The following is a 25230-nucleotide window of genomic DNA, read 5'->3' as shown; positions in this document are numbered from 1 at the left end:
TTTCACCTTGGCTCTCACCATGCTCTTTCCGTTCTTGCTCTCGTTTCGTCTGTCTGTAATGCTCGTCGCTTCTGTCAAACAACGGGGCATGGTGACCCACTTTGGTGAACCGACATCTAGTGACGGCCATGCAACGCGCCCTCGCGTGGCGAAAATTTCAAACTTTCAACTTTCAACCACGACTTTTGCGAATCAGCTTATGTCATGTCAAATTGTGTCGTGTCATGTACAAGAAATCGATGATAACGTATTTACCCATTTGAACTCTATGCAAATAACGTTTATACGTTGACACAAACAACTTTCAATTATTATACCCCTCCGAAGGAAGTTTGTCGGTAGAGAAAGGCTGTTAAGGGGGAAAACGATGCGTTGGGACAGCGGCAATGGTATACCATTACTTTGTAACACTTTGTCGACGCCGAATAATCAAGGTCACGCCGACCATATATTACATGTAGTAAGTTTAAATCGACGACGCCGAATATAAGTCCCGGGCAATACTTCGAGGCTTTTTAATGCCATGATGTGTAAAACAGTTGTTTTGTCAAAAAGTTCTTTCCGAAACGAAATGCGGTAATGAGGTGAGGTCACATCTCCCACCAAAGAGTAGATCTAAGGTGGTATGAAACGCTGGGACTCCCCATTTGTGGTCCAATTTCGTTCAGTCCGATGAATTCAGAACTTTTGATTTTACACCGGCAAGTTTACTGAGAAGTATTTCAGGAATCGTCATGTTGTAAGATGTTTGAATTCTTCTCAGTATTGTATATCAGTATGATAGGATAAACCTAATAAAGACAAACAAAAGTTCTTGGTTCGTAATAGACGATTGTCAGAAAAGGAACTCCCTAAATTTGATTCTACACAAATTGGCACAGAAAGAACCAGTCTTTCCTCTCAAAATAAATACACTTTTCCGTACAACGAGTGTCAAATCCCCTACCCCCAAAAAGGGGGAGGAAGGGAAGTCAAACGGCCCGTAGTCCTGAGGGACGGGGCTCCTCCGTGCAACGAACTTACCTATCAGTCCGAGACGACAATTCTAGCGTTGAGACTTTTTTTGTGTTTTTGCGTTGTGCTCAGGAATACTTAGTCCGTAACTGTTCTTCGGTTTGTCTCTACCTGCGACTTTGGCTCAAATCGTTGAGAGACATAAACATAAACGACAATCCCTCCTTGTCCGACTTGTTAGTTTGAATCAAAAAACGTATTGAACGACGTACAGGGACAAGAGGGACACGTTTAGAGACCTTCCGCGACCTCGAGTCCGACCTCCTAGTTCCACGCTCATTCATTTTTTTCGTTTTCCTACAAAAGGCGAGTTGGTGACCCGTGTACGGTGGCCCTATAGGTTAAGGGTGTCTCCAGAAAGGTCCGCGGCGTGGCGGTCAGGACGTACCTGTTTGTTGTAAACACGAAAAAACGACATTATAATCTATGAAAAGTCCGATGTATTGTGGTGTTTTATTTATCTAAACGCCATACAGATGTTAGTAAATCATACTTAGAGTAGACTAAAACGTCAGTAATTAAGTACAACGACTGTATTAATATTTCATCCTGGACTTCATAAATCCGTAAATGTTGACAAGTTATTAAGGTCGTGTGTTTCGCGAAGGGTTGCTGAACGTGTGCAATGAATCCAATGATTTAGGTTTAGTATTACTACATGTTTTGATTTTGGGTGATGTGTGATAACGGACAAAGCTTCACCCATTTATTTGTAAAATTTGACAATGTAGATATGTTTTACGGTAATTTTGTTAGTATATAAATCATAATAGTTTTTCTGGTTCGTTGGTGTATTTGTTAATAAATGATAGACGTTTAATCATGTGTTGTTATGAAGAGGAACAACAAGACGGTCCCTGTGGCATTTGTATTCCACTAAGTCGTAAGGTACGGACGGTACTACTCATTGGATTCCCTTATTTCGTGCTCGACAAGAAAGTGAGATTGACCAAACTTTTCCCTCCCTAATAAGTTTGGTCCGGCTATCAACTTTCGACGGTGTGTCTCACATACCGAACAGCGCAGACCCCGTTTTCCAACCCAACCATTACATGGGGAAGCATTGGTGAAAACGGAACCCCTGGAACTAAACTTAGGTCTTTGGTTTGAAATAAAAACGCCCAATCTGGTCGTTAGGGCGGGATGTGAAAATTCTGAACATTGCCAACGGTATGAAGTTCTTAGGAGCTACCTGTCTCACTCTTTTCCGGCCTCCAGCTTTTCCTGCTGGAACCCGCCGCTTAAAGGTGGGGGTCCGCGGACCGGCCATAGAGCCCATAGAGTTAAAGGTGGTGGCCGTTAGCTGTAAAAATCCATAGATTTAGGAGGTCCCCTAGTGGCCGTTAGCTGTAAAAATCCATAGATTAGCCGCACCGTTATATAAGCCGCAGCGTCGAAAAATGGGAAAAAAGGCGCGGCTTATAGTCCGAAAATTACGGTAATAGGGTTTGTTTGACTATTATCTGACACTGTAATATTATCTGTACCGGCAGATGACACCAGAGAGAACTACAGAGATGCTGTGTGCAGAGTGATGAGACAGCTGCTGAGTACGTGTTCCCTCAGTTACTCTCCCTGCAGCCACATCTCTCACCAGGCTGTAGTCTCATTGGGTTTAAAAGACAAACTCACAATAAACTTCAAACTCTTTTTGCAGATTACATCCTGGAGCACTCTGAAGACGACACCAAGTCTCTTTTCTCCATCATCAAGGTAGACACACAGTAGCATATTAGTCTGTATACTCCTATGTGTTTGTGCTGAAGAATGTATCTAGATCAGAGGTCAGGCTATACGGCACATTTTCCCTGTTGTACTTTGCCGGACCCTACCAGCATTTATATATTTGGGTTGAAAGCCAAACTCGCGTGATTTCAGGCCACAGTGCAGCGTGTGCTGGAGGTATGACACACTGCGTGGGACATTGTGTAGGCAGAGGTTATCCCTGAATTGACTTTAATCACGTTTGCCGCCTTGAATCACTCAATACTCCTCACAGGCTATTGCCAGGAGCTTTGTATTGATCCTATCGCCCAACTCTTCTCAATATTTCTGTCTGTGATACCTTTCAGATCATCAGCGACCTGTTGCAATTCAAAGGTTCTCACAAACATGAGTTTGACTCCCGCTGGAAGAGCTTCAACCTTGTGAAGAAATCAATGGAAAACAGAGTGAGAAACCTAACATTTTACTGTATTTCTGTTACTTTTATACTGCTGTTATCCTTTTGGTCATTTATCAAAGTGTATAATGCCCTTTTTAGATTGTACTGTATTGCAGTTTCTCTATTTATGTTTGTAAAAATCTAAAATGCCTCACCGTTGTATTTTCAGCTTCACGGCAGAAAGCAGCACATCAGAGCTCTGCTAATAGACAGAGTTATGCTCCAGCATGAGGTAAGTCTTTCCCAGAGAAATGACCTTATTGGGTATCCTTGTATATTGTTAGTATTTATAACTTAGAATCTTTGCGTTTTACCAGCTGCGGAAGCTGACAGTGGAAGGATGTCAGTACAGGAGCATTCACCGGGAGCTGATGAGAGATCTGTTGAGGCTGTCCACAAGCACGTACAGCCAAGTGAGTGACACTCAACAGTAATGCATTGTGCATTAGTTTATTTACATTTCAGCAATTACACATCATACATCACAAAGACATTTGATAGTGTACAATAATCTAACTGAGACTTTCCTTTATCACCTTCCAGGTACGCACCAGGGCTCAAAATGTGTTGTTCACGGCACTGGGGACCTACAATTTCTGCTGCAGAGATCTGATCCCCCATGTCCTGGAGTTTCTGAACCCGGACACCAGCAGTGTCTCACAGCAGCAGTTCAAAGTACGGCAGTCCTTTTCTGTGTTGTGCTATACAACAAACAAACTCAAACATTTTTACACTTTTGAGTTTTCGCTCCTAAACATGCTCCACATCTGTACCTCTCCAGGGTGCCTTGTACTGTTTCCTGGGGAACCACGGTGGAGTGTGCCTGGCCAATTTGCACGACTGGGACTGCATTGCTCTGACGTGGCCCGCCATCGTGCGCTCTGGCCTCAGCTCAGCCATGTCTCTGGAGAAACCCTCCATTGTGCGGCTCTTTGATGACCTTGCAGACAAAATCCATCGCCAGTACGAGACCATCGGCATCGACTTTGCTGTAAGTCCATCACAGAGAAGACTTTCACAAATGGAACATAGAATCAAAGGCAATGCTGATCTCTGCCTACCTGTTATAGTAGAAGCTCAATATATCAAATACACATGCCCCACAATTGTAGGATAGATCTAAATGATATATCAGAGTATTTTATTTTGTGATTCAAAATATGTGGTGAAGTTTGATTGGTTCCAACATTTGTTGGACAACAATGTTGTTTTCAGTACTGAGGTGGACATTTCAACCGACATTGGACATACAAATCAGTACATGAAAAAGAAAGAAAATAAGTTAAAGTCTTATATAATAAACCAAATAAAGAAAAGCTCTACTGTCAGTCTCTTAATTAGATGTTCTTAATACAGTTGTTTTAATTCCTGTCTCCAGCAGCTAAGTTAAAGCAAAGCTGCAAAAAAACACGGTCATAAAGAGGGGCATTTATGGCTCTCTTCAGCTAGTTTGTCTTCTTCTTTAAACAAATCTTTTCAAAACGAGCTTTCAATTATAATATCTCAATAACCTTTACGACTAGAATGTCATAATCTTCATTCGTGTCAAAGGTTGCAACGTTCATTTTGAGTTTGTAAACAGGAAAAAATGTATCTGTAGTTTTACATAATACATTTCAGTATTCTTTCTCCCATAGAGCCATTCCCAAAACATATTTTAAAATAGGATTTATTTTTCCATTACACTCTAAACATACATATCAGTCCCTCCTGTAAGGGCTTGCTTTGAGTTTGATTCACTCTGACATGTTTGAGCAAAGCATGTCTGATACTATATGTTTCATCTTTCGCATTCCTTTAGATTGAGGGCGAGTGCTCTACTGTGGCCAAACGACTCATGATCACTGGGAATCCTCTTCCCAAGGAGCCTGTTCCGTCAGAGGAGGAAGTAGCAGAGGGTGTGAAAAAGCAGGGGCTCAAGAACGCAGAATGTGTTCAGTAAGTTCATCGGTACTCAAGACAAAGACCAGATATCTATAGCTGAATTCAAAGATGCTATTTCTCAAGTTCACAACATGCTCTTTTCTCCCTGGAGAATAGACCTTTTGAAAGTACTTACACAGCATTTGTTAAGATGATGTGCTCACTAATTGAATGTTAACATGATAGGCTCCATTACAGGGTTTAAGAACTAATGCTCTTCTACTTGTTTGTAGGAATTACCATCAGCTCATTGGAGATCTGCTGGAATTCCTCAACAACAGCAACATGTAGGTTCATTTAAAAGTGACTTCCTCAAATCATTTATGTATGCATTTATTGGCCTGTAGCAATGACTTTGTTTTAACATTCTAGGCCTTGGAAGTTCGAACACATTGCAATCGGCTTCATGTCATTGCTGCTGAGAGACGACCGCCTGCTCCCACCAGCTGCCGTCACGTTCTTCGTCAAAAGCCTCAACCATGACTCCCTCTATGTTCGAAAGGTGGGGCAAATGCGAAAATAATGAGAAGTGTATTATTGGTGTTGTGATTCTAATGCATATGGATGCAGTCCAGTGTTTCTTGTGGACATTTTGTCTGAAATATCTCCCGTTTTCCACTAGGTGGCGATATCCGCTGTGGCAGGGATCATGAAACAGATAAAGAGGCTGCATAAGAAAGTCCCCATCAGCCCCTCGGAGCTCTGTAAGAATCACAAGGGCTTGTTTGTCTGCAATTTTGTATCTCCATTCACACTGTATATATAGTTTAAAACTGGTCTCAAAAATAACCAATCTTTGTTAGGTGGAGGGAAGGAGCTGAGTTGTAATGTAGCAGGGGATCGTCAAGACAACAACTGGCTCCAGTATGACAGCAGCAGCCTGCCACGCACACAGAAGGACTGGGATGCCTGTGTGTTCGTGGAGAAAACACACTGGGGATATTACAGCTGGCCAAGGTTTTATATGTCTTATTTTCTTTACCTGACTTTCTTTTGCTGTCTCGAAGAATGTTGGATACTTTCTTTCATCTTGTTTTTATTCATCATCTCTTCAATATTGTTCTCTAGAAAACTGATGATATATGCCCCCCTGGAGGAGCAGCCCAAACAGAACCTGACCAGAGAGGAAATGACAGAGGTTTGTGCACAATCGCACTCCCTTTATGAAAAATATATAACGCACATAGTAATGTTAAATAATGTTAACCACATTTACTAAATTGAATGTGTCCCGACAGCGGGAACAGATCATCTTTGACCACTTCTCCGACCCAGTCTTCATCAATCAGTTCATCGAGTTCCTCTCCCTGGAGGAGCGTAAGGGAAAGGACAAGTTCAGCCCTCGCAGGTTCTGTCTCTTCAAGGTGAGATTCGCTGAGAGTAGTGTTAAACGGATTGAAGCAGATAAAGTTGGCCGGTAAGGAAATGAATCTGTTCCCTTCTCCCGCTCTCTCCAGGGATTGTTCCGCAATTTCGGAGACATCTTTCTTCCCCTGCTGCGGCCACACATGGAGCGCCTGGTGGCCGACTCCCACGAGAGCAAGCAGCGCTGTGTTGCAGAGATCATCTCCGGGCTGATCAGAGGCAGCAAGCACTGGAGCTATGCAAAGGTAGGGGAAAGGACATTCTCACAAAGTAAGCTGACTCAAACAGTTTGGGAAATTCCGACGATGCATTTAAAAAGTCATCGGAATTTGTAAACGTGAACAATTTAGCTGAAGTTCGCTTTTTGCACACATGTCTGCACAGCCCTCCACTTCAAAATAGAATTCACTGTAGTTTGCCATATACTCATTGTCCTAAGCTTTTAAGGTTATTGTATAGCTACATTTAAATTGGTGTTAATACTTGTCTTTAGCATCCTTTTTTAAATGCTAAATTGTTTCTTAAAATACTTATTTTTTATTATCCTTATATATTTCTTTTTTTACCTACTTTGCAACTTATGTTTTTATATTGTTTATGTTCGCACCACCAGACACCAAAGCAAATTCCTTGTATGTGTAAACGTACCTGGCAATAAACTTGATTCTGAATTTCAGGAGAATATGTAGTATTTTTAATGTATCCCGCCTTGTGAACTTTTACAGGTTGAGAAGCTTTGGGAGCTGTTGTGTCCGCTGCTCCGTACGGCCCTGTCCAACATCACCATAGAAACGTACGCAGACTGGGGAACCTGCATTGCCACAGCCTGTGTAAGCTTCTGCCCGTTTATATGCATCATTTCTTTAATCTTCCATTTGTTAAACTTTTGTCACTCATTCTTTCTTTTTATATGATTCTGTCTCGTATAGGAGAGTAGAGACCCACGCAAGCTCCACTGGCTGTTTGAGCTTCTGATGGAGTCTCCTGTCAACGGAGAGGGGGGCTCCTTCGTCGACGCCTGGTGAGTAGAGAGGGTGCAGCCTAAAGCACATGCTGCACATCATAGACTGTGTGCATTACATTAATGCACACAATGTAAACAATATCTTGTTTTTCATTACTACACATATTTTATACCAATTCTACTTCAACCATATTCAATGTAATTACTGCTTTATTTTATTATATTTTTGTAATGTTATTATAGTTTTCTTCAAATAGTTTCCTATCTGTTCTTAATTTGTTTTATTTTTATGTATGCACCACAACACCAAGTCAAATTCCTCTTATGTGTTAACCTTTAACCTACATGGCAATAAACCTGAATTTGATTCTGATGTTGATGTGAATGACAAAACTGTGCTTTCTTTTTCCTCTCCAGTCGTCTGTATGTGCTGCAGGGAGGCCTTGCTCAGCAGGAGTGGCGTGTTCCAGAGCTGCTCCACAGGTTGCTTCAATACCTGGAGCCCAAACTCACACAGGTGTACAAGAATGTACGGGAACGCATTGGCAGGTAAGGTCCTTTTTTTACATCCCTAGTGAATGTCATTAATGACTCTTAAAGCTTTTTGTGTCTCATCGTATCACTTCTGATTTGCTTTCCTTCCAGCGTGCTCACGTACATCTTCATGATCGATGTCAACTTGCCATGCACTCAGCCGACCACGTCCCCGCGCATCTCCGACTTCACAGAGCGGATTCTGCTGCAGCTGAAGCCTCTCACCGAGGGCGACGAGGAGATCCAGAACCACGTGGTGGAGGAGAACGAGGTGGGAGAGCAGGACGAGAGGACGCAAGCCATCAAGCTGCTCAAAACAGGTGGGTCGACGACCTTATCCCTGATTCTGAACCGTCACAGTGAGTAAATAAACATCTATTTTTGTTATAAACATGAGTGTTTAACATAAATATTCCTGTCTGCAGTGCTGAAGTGGCTGATAGCGAGTGCTGGTCGCTCCTTCTCCACCGCGGTCCAAGAACAGCTACGGTTGCTTCCCCTGCTCTTCAAGGTGAAACACTCATTAATTCAAAGCTTTGATCCTCTAGCTTTCTCCCTGCAAACTTTACATTTTCACTTTTAATGTATACCCCATACAGGGATCTTAAAAGACACCTGCCTTCCCGTTAACCTCTCTCTGTCCTCTGTACCAGATTGCTCCTGTCGAGAATGACGACAGTTACGATGAACTGAAGAGGGACGCAAAGACCTGTCTATCTCTGATGTCTCAGGGACTCCTTTACCCAGAGCAGATCCCCATGGTCCTCAGGGGCCTGCGGGAGGTGAGTCATCTGGCAGCTGAGGCTATTATTCACCTTTTTACCTGCATCACACATGACTGGGCTTTTTACAGAACCCCGCTTCGTATAACCTGTGAAGTTATTTTCGCAAAAAAAAGAGGAAAGGTTCTAAGGGAATGACAAATGAATGAGATTTTTAAGTTTGACTGCTAAACATGCATTCTTAAATTAATCGGTTACATAAGACATTATGTCAGTACAGTAGTTTGCACCTCTCTAAAGCATAATAGAGTTAATCTGAAAAAGGGTTAACATGAGGGGAGGATTCTACAGGGATTGTTGAATGTGCAATTGGCAACAACAACATAATCTAAGCTGTGCAGAGTCATGCTAAGGAAGTCGTATCAGTTCTAACCCGTTTGATATTCTATACATTTAAAAGTGGCACAAAAGAGGAGCTTTATTACCAAAGTGCTTTTTGGTTGGCTCCCCGGGGCTGGGGCTGGTCTGTTCCTCCAACAAAATGCTCAGAATATTTTCTTGATTTGGGATGGGTTTATTGTTGTGTTTCAGATTGCTGGCAGCAGCTCCTGGCACGCTCGCTACACGGTGCTCACATACCTCCAGATTATGGTGTTTTACAACCTGTTCACCTTCATGAATGACCAGCAGTCAGTGAATGAAGTCCGGGCGCTGGTGGTACGACTGCTGGAGGACGAGCAGCTGGAGGTAAAAACAACCATTCGTTCACAGCATTACAATCATAAAGTATGTAAGGCTGAAACATGCCGGCATAATCGTCACTGTAATGAACAAACACAAGGCAGTCTGGTTATATCATCTTCGTTTAGCTTTTGGCCAATACATGCGTGTTTATGCTAGCAGACGTTCTCACTGTCTTTCAGCTTCACTGTAGTGATTCAGCACTCTCCTCCTGGCCCCCCCTCCCCTCCAGTCCTCTAGCTGTTTCCATGGAAACCACAGGCTGCAGTAATCTGTTGCTATGGAGATAACGTTCAGATTGAAGGAGGATGAGAGGGAGAGGGATGGAGTAGAGACAAAGGAGGAGTGGGGGATGGATAGAAGTAGCCATTTTTATTTGGCCTCTTAAACTAACCTAAGCCAGGCGGATTTTATAGGCCCTTTACAAACCTTTATTAGACGTATCAAGACACTTGTTATGCATACAGGGACCCCTTATTACCAAGTAACAAATGGCACACGAAACCCTTATATTAAATAATGAAGAAAATACCTTCCTTTGTTAAAGGTCCAATGTCATGGCCATTTCTACTGATCATAATTCTAATTATGTCTACTATAATAGATTTACATTGTTCAATTTTCCAAACTCACATTGGTTTCTCATACAGCATCTCTGTATAGTTTGTGTATTCACTGAATTTCCCTCTCTGTCCCAAATGCCTTGTTGGAGCTGATGTCTGACTCCTCCTCCTGTTTATAATTTAAATAGATGAGCTTGTACTCAAAATGCAATGCAATATCTGTTTCCAGAAATCGTGACCCAGTTTGCTGTAGCACTCTAGTGACAAAAAACACTTCATAATTCATTCTTGCCTTTCTTTTGTAGGTAAGAGAAATGGCCGCCACTACTCTCAGCGGCTTCCTTCAGTGCAATTTCCTATCCATGGACGCCCCCATGCAGGCACATTTTGAGGCTCTCTGCAAGACCCGCTTGCCTAAGAAGAGGAAGAGGGAGCTCGGCTCTACAGTGGACACTATACCTTCTGCTGGTAAGGGGCTTCTCTAGAACATGTGATGATACACCCAATATGTCTTTTTCTGATATTAATGGAATCCCTCCTGTTGTGTTTTTGTAGACCTGATGCGGCGCCATGCAGGCGTTCTCGGGTTGAGTGCTTGTATTCTCTCCAGTCCATATGATGTGCCCACTTGGATGCCCCAGCTGTTGATGGACCTGAGTGCTCACCTCAATGACACACAACCCATTGAAGTAAGGGTTATTACCTATTTATCAATGTTTACTGTTTGAGTTGGGTTCTTTCTCAACCACATGTTTCCCACAATTGCATAGCTACTGTTGTCTGTGCAATGACTATGATTTACTCTGTTACAAGAAATAAAAACCATCTTTTTTTTTCAGATGACTGTGAAGAAAACTCTGTCAAACTTCCGACGGACTCACCATGACAACTGGCAACAACATAAGCAGCAGTTCACAGATGACCAGCTCCTGGTCCTGACTGACTTACTGGTCTCCCCCTGTTACTATGCCTAAAACCTGGTAAAGCATTTCAATCTCAAACTGTTCTTGAAGGATAAATACTATACACGCACATCCAAAAGAACCTGATTATTATTTGTCAATGATTAGTGAAAACAATGCTGCTTTAAGAATTATTTAATGAGCCTTGAGGATTTTTCTTTGAGCCAGTTTTTGAGTGTGTTTTTGATTCACTTCTATGTACAGATACCAGCCTGCATTGGGGAGGAGGCTCTAGTTCTTAACTGAAAGACACAGCATCACCCTGGAAGAAGAGTGGCACACAAAGCAACCGAGTTGTGGCACCCAGAAGGATTGACAAGTTGTGTATTCATGTATTTAGCTCCTTGACATTTCTACTATACTTAATATTTAAGGATCAATCATAGCAGGAATGAATGACCTGCAGTTTGTAACATTACTGTACAGTTTTATTTCCTCTTTTTTTGGTTTGTTTGTATGCATGTGCACGGGTGTATGTGTGTGTGTGTGCTTTTTTGTGGGATGCTTGAAGAGACATCTGCCAGTGTCCCATACATTTCTCAGGATTCTATCCCAAGTATCAACTCTGAGCCATCATGATGTCCAGTCAGACACACTCTTTACTATCTCCCAATAACGAGTGTTCATTTCAAGCCACCTGTCTGCAACACACAATGTTTGTGTGGCTGTTTGATCTATATGTGATTATATGCATAGTGCATATCATCGTATAGCAAATATGCACAAACATATTTATTTATTTATTTGACTTTTTTTGAAGTGCTAAGTTTTAATTTTTCATAGAAGGTATTTCTGAGATTGCAGAGCTTTTAGCAAAGGAGCCCATTGTCATCTACTCTTGCAAGAAAGGGAGAGGGCAAGCTCCCCACTGCTGTGCTGTGTGATGCGTTTGCTGTGAGAACTGTTTGATGACCATTTCATGTGTCTCGTTGCAAGAAAATAACCACACCGCCTGTCTGTAATCGTGACCTCTTCCCCTATTATCCCTCGCATCATTTACCTTTTTCTAAAAACCCACTGAGATGAGAGAAAATGTACTTGGTTTGCTTTTCCCTGATGACTTGAAATCAGTCCAAGCATTTAGTACCTCACTTATGTAGTGTAGTGCCAAAACTGCAGTGATATTTTTTTTCTTTTTTTAGATGTACTGTTTGCTTATTGAATGAGATGTTAATAAATTGTTTGTAAAAAAAAAAAAAAAAAATGCATCTGTTTTTTTTAAGGTCTCTCGCTTTATTTAATTTGTAGTAAATCAACAACTTAAAATGCATAATTTTACTTTTTCCTGGGGATTTTTTTAGAAAGCAATGGTTATTATAAAATCACACTAAGCAGCTTGCTTAATTATGTAACATTGGTAACTAATCTACATGAAACTGTGACCGCAATGTGGTGGTATTTCTTTGATTTTATTTACAGATAATTTATTTGAGTAAAGCAGACTTTAAATGCTTTAAATAATCAGAAAATCACCCCTGTGCGTGTCGCCTAGCAACGACGTTGTTAAACTGCTGTTCCAAAGGACAGCATGAAAAGCAAGAAAAAAAAATATTTTTCATTAGTTGCATTTATCGAATATATTCTGAACGACGTTATGAAACCTAAAATTAAACGTAACATGAAATATAAATTATATAGGGTTCACCATTTTTCCATAAAAGCCACAGTATGTTGAATGGGGGGAGACAAACCGTTTGCACCTAACGTGACAGGAATATGGTGTTCTCATTACAAATATTCCAACTTTGTATTAAATCTGTGGAAAACGCCATTTCTCTCTGTTTTTATAGATGGGGAGAAGTGGTGTGAGTTTTTCGTATGGACTTCTTGAATGCAGTGGTTATGCTCATGCCCAGATACGTAGGCAGTGACTTCATACTCATTTTTCAGTGCACGTCCAGTGGCCGTCGCTCCTGTATAAGAATGGATATATCGCCAAGAAAACGAAAAGGCTTTCTCCTTTTTTCGCCCTATACGCGATGAAAATCAACTGACATGTAAAGAAACGCATTTTCTTTCAGCGTTTTTCTATGGAGGTCTCTGTTTTGGACGGTTTGCTGGTTGAAATACATTTTTATCTTTCAAAGCCGTGGTGCGTTCACTTACTATCATAATGCTTTAAATTCAAGATGGGCTTTATGAAACCATTGATGGATGCACATTCGATCACAGACGGTAGGTTATAATATGTTCTCATTTTATAAATTATGTAAGCTATTTTACGGCTTGAAATCTAAATACATTAGGACAACACTGATATACACAGACTCTGTGTTTGTTGGGGGGAGATGGGGGGGGGAGTAAGGAATAATTGGCCGAATGCAGTGGTGCATAGTTATAGCCTACTGTAGCTTGTGTCTAACATGTAATGCATCGCAGTTTCTTATTAAATGTACCTTTTTACCTTTGATGGTAAGTTGCATTGATCCCTTTTATCAAACAAGAATGTATTAACGTGATCTACTGCACACAGCTAATATATTACTTTGTATCCTTTGTAGCACTCTACCAAGGTAGCAGCAATGGTGGAAGCAGAAGACACTGTGATCATCATTTACTCCTTCCATACAGAGGAATAATGCTGAAATTGATGACTGTGGGATCCTTATAAATTGTTAATAATACAATGAACACCACTGCTACACCATCAGACCTGGTGGATGTGCCGAGACAGCAGAGCTTCAATGGCACCCATGGCGCGTCAGGCTGGGCCGTGATCCACACTGCCACCCTGACCTTTTGCTCTCTTCTCCTCATTTTCATATTCTTTCTGGGCTCATATGGCAACCTTGTGGTATTCCTGTCCTTTTTTGATCCGGTGTTCCGCAAGTTTCGCACCAACTTTGACTTCATGATCCTCAACCTTTCTTTCTGTGACTTGTTCATCTGCTGTGTGACTGCCCCCATGTTTGCACTGGTGCTCTTCCTGGATGCGGGTGGGGGGGACGGTGTGTCAAAGAGTTTCTGCTTCGCCTTCCACCTGACCAGCTCAGGCTTTATCATCATGTCCCTGGAGACGGTGGCTGTCATTGCTTTGCACAGGCTGCGCATGGTTTTGGGGCAGCAGCCCAACCGCACCGCCTCCTTCCCTTGCACGCTGGCCCTCACCGCCCTGCTGTGGACATCCAGCTTCACCATGGCCGCCCTCCTCACAATGCGGGCGTACCCACGCAGAGACGGACCCTGCTTGCCCCACTTTGGCCTCGGAGGTGGACGAGCCAGGGTTGTGTTGTACGTCTACCTGGCAGACTTTGCCTTTTGTGTAGCTGTCGTGTCGGTGTCCTACCTGATGATTGCTCAGACACTAAGGAAGAACGCACAAGTGAGGAAATGTCCTGTCATCACTGTAGATGCCACATGCCCTCCACCCCCACCGCCTCTCATTGCAGCAGGCTTTGAGAGCATGCAGTGTGCTGTTCAAGGCCCTTCTATGTACCGTAACCAAACTTACAACAAACTACAGAACGTCCAGACACACTCTTTCATCAACAATAACAGCCAGCCTCTGGTTCCTGGAGCCGCTCAAGGGGCCACCTGCTGTCAACTGGTGTCTACAGTGAACTTGGCCACAGCCAAAGACTCTAAGGCTGTTGTCACCTGTGTAGTTATTGTGTTCTCTGTGCTGCTTTGCTGCTTGCCGATGGGAGTTTCACTGGCACAGGACGTTTTGTCACCAGAGAGTAACTTTGCACATTACCAGTTTGAACTGTGTGGCTTTGTGCTTATTTTCCTCAAATCGGGAATCAATCCCTTTGTATACTCGCGCAACAGTGCAGGCCTCCGCCGCCGCGTGCTGTGCTGTATTCAGTGGGCGGCACTGGGCTTTCTCTGTTGCAAGCAAAAGACTCGTCTGCATGCGATGGGGAAGGGCACCCTGGAAGCCAATCGCAATAAATCCTCGCATCATGAGACCAACTCAGCCTATGTTCTGTCGCCCAAGCCACAGAGGAGGCTGGTGGACCAGGCTTGTGGGCCGAGTCACTCCAGGGACTGTGCTGGAAGTCCAAGGGCCACAGGTGCGCGCAAACCTCGCCCGCCAAGTACCTCGACACCCATCAACACCCGCATTGAGCCCTACTACAGCATATACAACAGCAGTCCTTCTGCAGGGCCCAGCTCCCCCACCAGCCTGCAGCCTGTCAGCTCTCAGACATTTGCCTTTGCCAAGTCCTATGTAGCCATGCACTACCACACTCACCAAGACGCACTGCAAGACTTTGAAAGCACCTCAGTGCACCAGATTCCCATTCCCTCAGTATAATCAAAGAGCTGCTTAACAGAAAGGTTTGGACAATCAAGCCATGGCTTTAAATCAAGAGGAACTTTAAAAACGCCCATTTTAAGTATTTGGAATCAGTATTTACCTTCTTTTCTCCTCTGCAGTGGAAATACATGTTTCTTGAGTGGACAAAGTCAATTAGTGTTATTAGCATTTCAACGAAACTCAGAACAAGCAATAGATTTGTAATGAAAGTCTGTTCCAAAAAGAAACTCATTGTTGTTTTACTGATACTGCATTTTCACCTAAATCCCCCCCTCTGTGTTGCACACGCATGTGCCATTATAAGCCGATACTCTGCAGGTGTCATGGCAGCCAAAGACTGCAGTTGCTCCATTACTGCTGTGTCCTCTCTGGCTGAAATTGCTGCTGTGGTGTCGGGCTGCTGTGGAACACATGGCTGTTGATGGCATGTGGTCGCACTTTGATGACTTCTGCTTCTTGAGAGAATTGTATTTGTGAACCTCATACACTTTTTAACACAATAAATGTTTGGCAAGTGCAGTGGATCTGTGCTTTCACTTTTTAAATACAATTAAAATATGAAGCGATTAGTTGATCAACAGAAGGCAAATTAAACTCACTTCACTGCATGATGGGATACAATTTCCTTATGGAATATTGAAATACCTTATTGAATTGATACCAATAGCAATTCCAAAAGTACAGTAAGTACACCATAATATAGGTTTCTATTAAGCAAAAGTGTAAGTTCCCTTAAGAAATGTAATTGATGAACCCTCATGACATGATTATTTTAATCTGAGTGCGTTGGTATAATAATTGAGCCTGTCTATTTAAAAAAATGCAGTCATGCATTAATAAATATGTAATTTAATAAACATTGCAGCATGGCTTTTCTGTTCTCAAAAGTATAGTTATTTCTAAAAGACAAACATTTTATTATTTAACATCAGTTTATGTTCCACACAATTAATGAAAAACATGAGAAACACTAAAAATGATTTTGCAAACTTTAGGCAATGACAGCCCTATTACTGTTAGGTGGATACATGTATTGCTATGATTTCCTTATATCTTTTTTTAAACGTTTTTATTCTGTGTGGTAATTCAACAGTATATATATTTTAGGTTTTCATGGTTCCTTTTTATTCTTTGCTGGAAAAGTATTGATTTGTACCCCTTCGATACAGCAGGGTGAAGGATCTTCATAAAACCACAGAATACCTGTTACAGGAACCCACAGATGTTCTGTACATTCAAAACAACCTTAAAGAATATTTGAATCAACCAATCACTTGTGTTGGCATTCCACAGCACGCTCTGAAGCATAAGTTACACTCAGTCATACAGTAAATTAACACAATGCACATTCTCACTGATGCAAAACACTTGCTTTTCACCCTATCTACAAAGTACAAAGTGCCACAAACAAGCAGCTAATCAATTTCACATCACACTCACAAATAAACCTTAAAGACAATTACACCACCATGAATATTGTGATTCCCCTGATGATTGTGAATCCCCTGATTCATCACTCCTTTGCTTGCAATTAATCAACAAAGTGAAGCATAGATATGGAGTACAGGCAATGAATGCGCTGCCCTGTGGACTGAGGCGCCGGCCGCTGTGTTTTCAAAAAGTCTGAGCTAGCCTGCTGATTTAAGGCTGTGATGTAGCATTGTCAGTGTCTGTGCTCCTCAGCTACATTAAGTCCAGCCTCAGGATCAAGTTTAACCTTAGGCTTTGAGCGCAGTGTCATGGGCATCTCCCTTCCTCAAACGAAACAGGCTTCTGTTTCATGATACATTTTCTCTCTTCAAGTGCACCTCTCGCTGTCTGGTCTCTCTTTGTCCTCCATGCGCCATTGCTGTCATATGACCTTTTTTTTTCTTTCAGTTTAGCTGGAGATTGAAAGAAGTCCATGTTCATCAGCGGTGTCAAGAATCCTGCATATGACCGGAGACTCAACCTAGGAAGAGAAAACATGTAAATCACCGAGAATGTCTGCACTGCCAGTAGAGTAATGCACCAAAGGTCTTGCTCCCTTTATTGGAGGTATTTCTTGTCATATGGTATGAGAAACTTACTGATAGACTTAAACACTAAAACAACTTCCTTGTGTCATGCTCTAAACACAAAACATATATTTGTATTAACCAATAACAACTTTAGAAACAAGTATAGTTATTTTTTTTTGTACAACTGAAAACATTGCAATTAGCTTTGCCTGAACACTCACTTTCAAAACTGGAGGTGGGTTTAGCATAATAAGGTGCAGTGTAAACTTGATGTAGTGCTTCTAAGCATGTTTCTTTTTAGTTACTGTGACTCATGTGTTGCTAGAGAACTTACCCCTAGGATGTACTGACAAGTCTGAGGCTCCAGCATATAGACCGTGACAGCATGGGGAGATTCAGACTCCTTACATCTGACCGAGAGGAGAGAAATGAGAGGAGTGGATCAGCTGGGAAACATCGGGGTATTGTCTTACTCATGTGTTGACTCAGGGCAGAGAACTGGTGCTGTGAATGCTCTCTGGACACATGACTGTTCACTCACTTGAGCTTCACGATGACCTGTCTGGGCTTCCCTGTCAGATCACACAGATCCCCGTGGCCATAGAAGTGGGAAACCAACCTGTCACGAAGCGGGGGAAATGTTAGCATATGAATCAGCAAATAGCTCAGTTTCATTTTGATCCAGGCTTTCAAAGATATAAAACGGCCTACTTGACTTTCTGCACTCCGTCGTCTTTGAGCTGGTAGGATCTCGCTATGTTTTTGGCGGCCCACTCGTTGTGATCCATGGCGTTCCAGTTCCCGACCACCACCGTGTTTTTCCCTTGCTCTTTATCCTGGGGCACCAAGGGACATTTTTACCAGTGTGCAAATGCAGTGTAATGTGCTGAACAATGTTACATATATATTTACACAGTCAACAAATGTTTTACTAAATGAAAGTAAAGCTGAAACAACTCAATCATATAATTTGTGGAATAGTAAGGATAATAGTGTGTTTTTAAGATAGCAAATGTTCCTCAGTTCCAGCTTCTCACACAATGCTACTTTTATTTGTATGCATTAATAAACAATTTATCTCTCCGTTTAGACTGTTGGTTAGAAAAAAACAAGTAATTGGAAGTCAGCACTTTAACCTTAAGGAAAGCTTTAGGTGCTTTTCTCTAAATAACCAAGGAGCTTCAATCAGTCACTACTTTTTATGTATTATTACTTATTGAAGTAAAGTTTTCGTTTTTTTTTTAAAGCAATTCATTAAGTAAAAAAAAAGCTACATTTATTTATAGTGAAATAAATGGGAAGTGCACGCCCTAAAGGAAGGTGAAACGGGAACTTTTTTCTTGATCACAGTCTCATTCATCCCCTCACTTACACACAGACGTGCAGACACTAGCTTGGGGACCCTTACCTCATGGTACTGATGGACGTGCTTTCCGTAACAGAACTCATATTTCCACCACCCTACTCCCTGAAATAAACATTTGAAGTTGATTAGATGTCAGTGTATGGTTTGTGAAAAAACTGCTCAGGTGGTATAGATGGAACATTTCTCACCCCATGCAGACAGTACGAGCCACTGAGGAACTCTCTGATCAGCTGCTCGTCCGTCAGGCGAGAGATGTGAGTGGTGCCCACAGTGACCTGAGTCTGCCCTCCAACCGTAATGGGTTTGTGAGTGGAGGAGAAGGCCTCCTCTCTGATTGGGGGTGTCGGCTCCTGTAAAACATCAAAGATATATTTGAGACAGGTGTGTAGGTACACGCTGTCTGCATGTTTCCCCCTCTGTCGTATCCGCGTATGTCATACCTCTCTGGGGGCCTCGGAGGCGGCGCTGAAAGGCGGTTTAAGCTGCTCCTCTTGTTCCTTATCCAACTGGGCGAGCCGCAGAGGCCGCAAAGGGGAACCTGCCAGAGACTGGCAGAAGATGCCGTTTACTGGGGAGGACTTGAACCTGCAAGGAAAATATGTCGATTAGTGTGATGGAAACCTCTGAAGCAATGGAGACAAGACTCAGAGAGACACGGGGAGAGCAGGAACTTTGATGGCAAACACTGATAGTTTATTTGGAGCTTCGGCCGGAGAATTCACAAGACATGTGCTGTGCCACGGGTTGACACAGAGGTTGCCAAACCAATTCTGAAGATCTCTACCCCAGACCCATGTATTTAGCTAGTTCTGAGAGAATCAACAACATTGTGCATAAGAAGATAAAACAGGAGGAGGACTATAACACCTCTATCAGCTGACGTCAACAGGCAGGGATAGGGAGACAAAACACTGAGAGCACAGCAGCCCAAGGTTGCATTATTTCCCCAACAATTCGAAAAATGCCTTTTGGTAGAATCCTGACCACGAGACAATAACATACTTTTAGTACTAAGAATTCAATTACGATATCTAAATGTTATCATTTCTGACAGATCTACCTGTATTTTGGGTGCACACAAAGCAGCGGCGTCAGCACCACCACCTCATATTCACAGGTGGTGACCTCGGCGACAGACAGGATCTCGTGCTTGGCCTCGGGATGACAGACGTACAGAACAGACGAGGAGCGAGCGTCGTTCTGTTTCAGCACACACGGGGTCCCATTTCCCATCTCCAAGGCGAAGTAGGGAGTCAGCTGACCTTCTATATTCTTAGAGGACACCTGGACACAAGGGGAAAGAATGAAGGAGACATGAAATGTGAGAATTGAAAGCAAGTCTGGAAAATCTGGTTGGTTCCTGCTGTTTTATTATTATTATTATACTTACTTCCGTTTCAACCGCTGGTTTTGCATTTTCTGCCTCTTCAACTTTATCTGAAAAAAAAAAAAAAAAGATACATTTCACTTGAGCAAAGTACAGAAAATACTAATATGCTAAATACCATATTAAAACACATTCAAGTATGAACTCACCTGTCTCCGTTGACTGGCTCTTCTGTGCCATATTCCCAAGGAAGTACTCTTGAACACTTATTTTCTAAGGAAACACAAAGTATAACCTTTAGTATACAATGCACTACAGCTTCTTATTCATGTCATCTGAAAATGATGTTACCGTCTCGAAACACTGACCTGACCAGTCTCCTTCTCCTCATGATACTGTCTTATATGCTTTCCATGGCATACTTCATAGGTCCAGTACGACTCAATCTGCGATGTTGACAAGCCAAGAGAAGGTTTGGGGGAGTGGGAGTTATTCAAATCATCTTAACACTCTCAGCAGCACAGCAGGCAAATAATGTCAAGTTTTTAGTTATGCTCTGCTAATGTAGCCTGAACTCAAACAGTTTCAGTCTCTCTGTTGAGAGCAGGAGGGAAATGATGGGACATAAAAATGAAACCTGAGAAGTCTCACCCTGTATGAACAGCTGCTTCTTTTGAATAGTGGCTCCAGCAGTTCACCTGGGGTGGGCCCAGTGTACTCCTTATCATTATCCTAAGTCAACAAAGACACCAACACACGCAAGAAGAGTGAGGGAGAGAGAGATAAGGAAGTATGGAGCTGTGTTAATGAACACAAGATTGAAAAAGAAAAATGTAGTGGGTTTTTATGAGATATTCGACAAATCTTGCTCCATGTCATGCAGATGCTTTTTTTCCAAGGCCTACTGTTTCAGTCAATAAATTAGTATTTAAATCTCAGTTTGAGCTGTTCAGGCGTGTTACCAGTCTTAACTAAATGGCCTGAGTAAAGAAGTCAAAAATGAGGACATGTTTTAAACCTTACTGATAATAGTTGTTTTTTTACAGTTAGTTGTTTTTGCATCCCCCCATAGCAGCAAAGAAGGCGCAGGTATTAATGGTGACCAAAACTACAACATTATGACACAGATTGCAGCTTAAACAGTGTCTCACTCAGAAATGTTTCAAGAATATGACAGCATAGTGTTACACCATCTTTGGTAGCACGGATTCCATTGTATGACATACATGACATACACGGGATACCATTCATTGTATCGCAGTACATCAGAAGAGTTGAGTATGCAAAGTTCCTTTTAGATAAAAAATAGCCTTGGTTTGTTGCATTTACCCAGTGGGATACACTTGAGCCGCTTTGTATTATTCCAATAGCTGTCACAATGTTAACAGTCATCAGTTGGAGAAATTAAAAACATCAATGCTTACATTATCTCCAGATGTCAGGGAGGGTAGGATACATTTGTACTTCTCCTTCTCTGTTGTGGTCATGATTACAAAGTCATCTTCCTTGTAAATAGCTCCTGTAGATGGCTGAAAACCAGAGACAAACGTGTGTTACTTTAACTGTAAAACAAGATAAGATAATATGTACTTTATTAATCCCAATTTGGGGGGGGGGGAAATGTGTTGCAGGAGCATAAAACAAAACAAGGCAGTAAAGGAAGAGGAGATAAACTGGAAATAGTGCAAGCTCACTTCAAAGCTACACAGTTGTCAGTAGCATCTCGTTGCAGTACGTGTGTTACACTTCTCCCTAATATATTCAAGTAAGTGTAAACGATGAGACTTACCAGTGTGAATTCAGGGCCTGGCCAGTGGATTTTGAAAGGGATTTCGTCTGTAAAGGAGGGATACCCCCCTCGGTTTGCTGATACTCCGCTGCAGACCTCCAGTAGCCCCCCGAGCAACACCAGCATCAGACCGGGCATCATCTCTCCTGTCCGGCTGCTCGACTTCTACAGCCTGCTGCTCATGTAGACCACCAGCCTGCTCCCCCCACACAACAGCGGCCTTACAGAGGAGGAAAAGCTACTACACAGTCTGAGGAAGTCAGTTTAGACCGGCGTAAGATAGGACAGTATGAGACGGATGTCAATACAGTTCTGAAAACAGGAAGTGATCTGTTTACTTGCCACGTCGTGTTCCGCTTGTGCGTCAGGCTGAAAAAGCAGCAGCGTCCTCTGGCGGCGACACCAGGTATAACGCGTTTACATTCACTCTATTCATTTTGTAGACTTACTAAAAGTCCCTTTACTGTCCAGACTAGGCTTGTATTACATGCAGTATCCGAACTCATTATACATTATAGACAACCAACCACAAAGAGATTGCTAAATTCCACATAACCTTATTTTCGATGTAGAATCAGAATCGGTTTTAGTACAAAGTAGGTTTACAACATTTGCTTTGGTATAATGTGGTGCATACAAAGACACAGAAAGAAGAATATGTAGCAAAACAAAATAAAACAAAATACGACTGTTATGACAGCTATTTAAAAACATATATTTTAAGACTATTATAACAAATCAGCAATATTTATATATATAAATACTATATTCTGTACCATTAAAAAAACATATATTGTAAAGTCAGAAAATATACACAATATACCAATTATGCAAAGCTCAACTTTGGGAGATTATTTAGAAAGTGTGCGGATATGTGAAGTATGATTATCTTCAAACACTAAAAACATACCATTATTTTCTTGCCTTTACAGGTAAATGATCCAAAATGATGCTGGTCATAGTGAAAAAAGCTAATTTCCATCTTAAAAAATAAATAAATAAATACACAAGAATGTAGAACTAGATCTAGATTGAAAATAATGCTATTGGATGGTTTTCTAAATGGCTAAACAAAAAGCAACATGTCCTCTAGCTGGTCAGCAGATCAGTAGTGAAAATACAGAGACCTCTGAAGAGACACATTTACTTCTCTTGTATAACTGCTTTAATGGATGAAACCATTTCTCTTATGTTCTACAAAACCTAAACACGTCCTCACCTCATTTGCTGAGTAAAGTACTCTGAAAGCTATGATTGAACACGACAGGCCACAGCTAGCCTGAAGCATTTGGCTCATTTGATATAAAATAATGGATGTATAAAGAGAGGTTTTCAGATCACAAAGACAGATGGCCTCATCTCTGCCGCCCAGTGGATGGATTTAGAAGTTTAGTAGTGTCAGTGTGTGTGCTGAATACATAGAGCTGACGTTTTAGTGTGTCTTAAACCTGTTTGTATAAGGGCTCCATGCAGAATTAGAGATGAGAGGCTGTATGAAGATGTGGAGTGTATAATAAATCCTGTTGTGGAGCTGATTTACCGAGCCTTTCCTAGATTTGTAGGTTGTGTTATATACAGACAATGAGGAGCGCTTGGTTCCAAACCTGCCATGTTCTTTCTATTTTCTTCTGTGACTGTTGATTCAGCAGTGTGTGTTGAATGACCATAAATAATTTTCCCCCACCTGAACAGTTCTCATGGCTCTCAGTTATCATGAAATTTAAAGCATGGACCTTGAAAATATGTGGCGTTGCATTACACTGTCAGGGGGAAATTCAGAGAGCGCCTTGGACGGATGAAGTGCAAACCTGATGAGCCTTGTTCCACCTGTTGGTGGAGCTGTTGATATGTGCTGCACAAGAGAAAGGGAAAATGAGAGAGATTTGAACAGAGATTTTGAGACAAAGAGTGAGAGGATTAGGAGGAGAATGGATACGGAGGAACAGGGAAGGATACACGCCAGAGAACATCCCACTAGATCATCCATCCTCCTCAACCATTCCCCTCCGCATACAGCTCACACCTGTCTCCTATGTGTAGATTTAAATATGTACAATTGCCTATATTAGTGTGTATGGTATTTATAGTGTGCTTATGATAGATAGTGTGTTTATGATAGATACATAGTTTCCATGGTAACTATTAAGACATTGAACAATAGTGTATTCTGAAAGCATTTTTTTTCTCTTGTCTGTTTTTGTCTTTCTGATAAACAGCGTAGGCGGTAAAATCATTGCTTTTTTATAGAAATTATTACTTTTTTACCTTGGACTATAATATCTCGAGATACACTTGCTAGCTTATTATGGAGATTTCAACAGCATTTCACAGTCTTTGACAGCACATGGAGTTCAGTTTGCCCAGTTGTTAGTTGACATAATAACTGAACCCGATGCATCTGCTGAAGAACACCAAGACATTCTGTTGAGTAAACACTTTTGTGTCTGTATATGAAGCTATTTTCTAAAGCTGTTTAGCTTAGCACAAATATTCTAAACAGCTAGCTTGGCAGTTTTGAACAGAAAATTGTTGTTTCTAAAACTTGTATTAAATAAATAATATGTAACTCTAATTAGTTAGCTCTGTGTGTGCTGGTCAACAGATTTACCATTATGTTACGGTTTGCGGAAGAGGTAGGACCCAAATGCAGACTATAAAAAGGTAAAAGGTCTAGAAACAAAAACGAGCTTTATTTAAAAGCTGATGAACATAAACATGGCACGAAAAAATACAAGTAGCACAAGGTAGCATTAACAAACAAAACTGACCGTGACCAACATGGAGGGAGACAGGAAAGACAAACAATGAACCGACACCGAACACAGGAAGAGACTAAATAAAGGGAGGGGTAATCACAAGATGAGAAACAGCCGGGCAGGGGAGGAGAAACACAAGGGCCACAGGTGAACACAATCAGACACACCAGGGAAACTAACGACAGGAGGAAAAACACAGGGAAAAGGACCAGACAATAAACCAGGAGGAAAACATGACAGGGAAAACAGCAAAACACCCAAACCTAGACATAACATGAATATCGTGACAGAACCCCCCCCCCCTCAAGGGAAGGATACTAGACGTCCCTAAACACCAAAAAAAAAAAAAAAGATCCAAAACGTCCATCAGGGTGGGTGGAGGGGGTCCGGAGGACGGACCTTGACTGACAGCCCAGGGCATGGCAGAGGACCAGGAAGGGGTCTCGGGCGGACGGCCCGGGGGCAAGGCAGAGTTCGAGGAGGGGGTCCCGGGCGGACGGTCCGGGGGCAAGGCAGAGTCCAAAAAGGGGCGAAGACCACAGCGGGCGAACCCACAGTACACAGGGTTGGCAGGACCCCCGGCAGAAGAGTAGTCGGCGGGAGCCCCAACGGGACAGGACATGGAGTTGGCAGAACCCCCGGCAGGAGAGCAGTCGGCGAGATCCCCAACGGGACAAGACATGGAGTTGGCAGGACCCCAGCGGAACCTCCAACGGCACAGGACATCGGGTTGGTGGGACCCCCGGCAGAAGAGTAGTTGGCGGGGCCTCCAACGG

At 42.2% G+C, this 25230-nt stretch overlaps 5 protein-coding genes across 5 annotated transcripts in view; 4 read left to right on the top strand and 1 right to left on the bottom strand.

Annotated features, from left to right (window-relative positions):
- The window catches only part of psme4a (proteasome activator subunit 4a), a 30431-nt gene extending 18446 nt beyond the window's left edge, over positions 1 to 11985 (top strand). The window contains 26 exon segments of the mRNA XM_010792399.1: positions 2475 to 2564; positions 2672 to 2727; positions 3087 to 3185; positions 3348 to 3410; positions 3496 to 3591; positions 3722 to 3853; positions 3960 to 4169; positions 4980 to 5116; positions 5335 to 5388; positions 5474 to 5603; positions 5724 to 5805; positions 5905 to 6058; positions 6170 to 6239; positions 6340 to 6465; positions 6559 to 6711; positions 7192 to 7296; positions 7396 to 7487; positions 7848 to 7979; positions 8076 to 8284; positions 8390 to 8475; positions 8618 to 8746; positions 9278 to 9433; positions 10296 to 10458; positions 10546 to 10679; positions 10830 to 10970; positions 11157 to 11985. Of these exon segments, the coding sequence (XP_010790701.1) occupies positions 2475 to 2564; positions 2672 to 2727; positions 3087 to 3185; positions 3348 to 3410; positions 3496 to 3591; positions 3722 to 3853; positions 3960 to 4169; positions 4980 to 5116; positions 5335 to 5388; positions 5474 to 5603; positions 5724 to 5805; positions 5905 to 6058; positions 6170 to 6239; positions 6340 to 6465; positions 6559 to 6711; positions 7192 to 7296; positions 7396 to 7487; positions 7848 to 7979; positions 8076 to 8284; positions 8390 to 8475; positions 8618 to 8746; positions 9278 to 9433; positions 10296 to 10458; positions 10546 to 10679; positions 10830 to 10964 (2993 nt within the window). The 3' untranslated portion in view covers positions 10965 to 10970; positions 11157 to 11985.
- LOC104963762 (forkhead box protein P1-like) overlaps positions 1 to 25230 on the top strand; it is a 924791-nt gene that overhangs the window by 260652 nt on the left and 638909 nt on the right. The window lies entirely within an intron of this gene.
- LOC104963749 (mitochondrial import receptor subunit TOM40 homolog) overlaps positions 1 to 25230 on the top strand; it is a 666013-nt gene that overhangs the window by 71441 nt on the left and 569342 nt on the right. The window lies entirely within an intron of this gene.
- gpr75 (G protein-coupled receptor 75) lies at positions 12856 to 16037 on the top strand. The gene is made up of 2 exons (XM_010792383.1): positions 12856 to 13127; positions 13454 to 16037. Exon 2 carries the CDS (start codon positions 13579 to 13581, stop codon positions 15211 to 15213), a length of 1635 nt encoding a protein of 544 aa, XP_010790685.1. The 5' UTR covers positions 12856 to 13127; positions 13454 to 13578; the 3' UTR covers positions 15214 to 16037.
- Positions 16312 to 22019, bottom strand: erlec1 (endoplasmic reticulum lectin 1). Its single transcript, XM_010792384.1, has 14 exons — positions 21699 to 22019; positions 21334 to 21438; positions 20561 to 20641; positions 20278 to 20355; positions 20119 to 20182; positions 19973 to 20019; positions 19643 to 19866; positions 19023 to 19167; positions 18771 to 18932; positions 18625 to 18684; positions 17928 to 18052; positions 17758 to 17835; positions 17551 to 17626; positions 16312 to 17167 (listed from the first exon to the last, which is right to left on the bottom strand). The coding sequence occupies exons 1-14, from the start codon at positions 21837 to 21839 to the stop codon at positions 17096 to 17098; spliced, it is 1458 nt and encodes a 485-aa protein (XP_010790686.1). The 5' UTR covers positions 21840 to 22019; the 3' UTR covers positions 16312 to 17095.

Source organism: Notothenia coriiceps, unplaced genomic scaffold, assembly GCF_000735185.1.
Source record: "Notothenia coriiceps isolate Sejong01 unplaced genomic scaffold, NC01 NC01_scaffold00036400, whole genome shotgun sequence".
NCBI classification, from domain to species: Eukaryota; Metazoa; Chordata; class Actinopteri; order Perciformes; family Nototheniidae; genus Notothenia; species Notothenia coriiceps.
The sequence above is the reverse complement of the archived record's forward strand: the minus strand, read 5'-3'. Positions and strand labels throughout refer to the sequence as shown.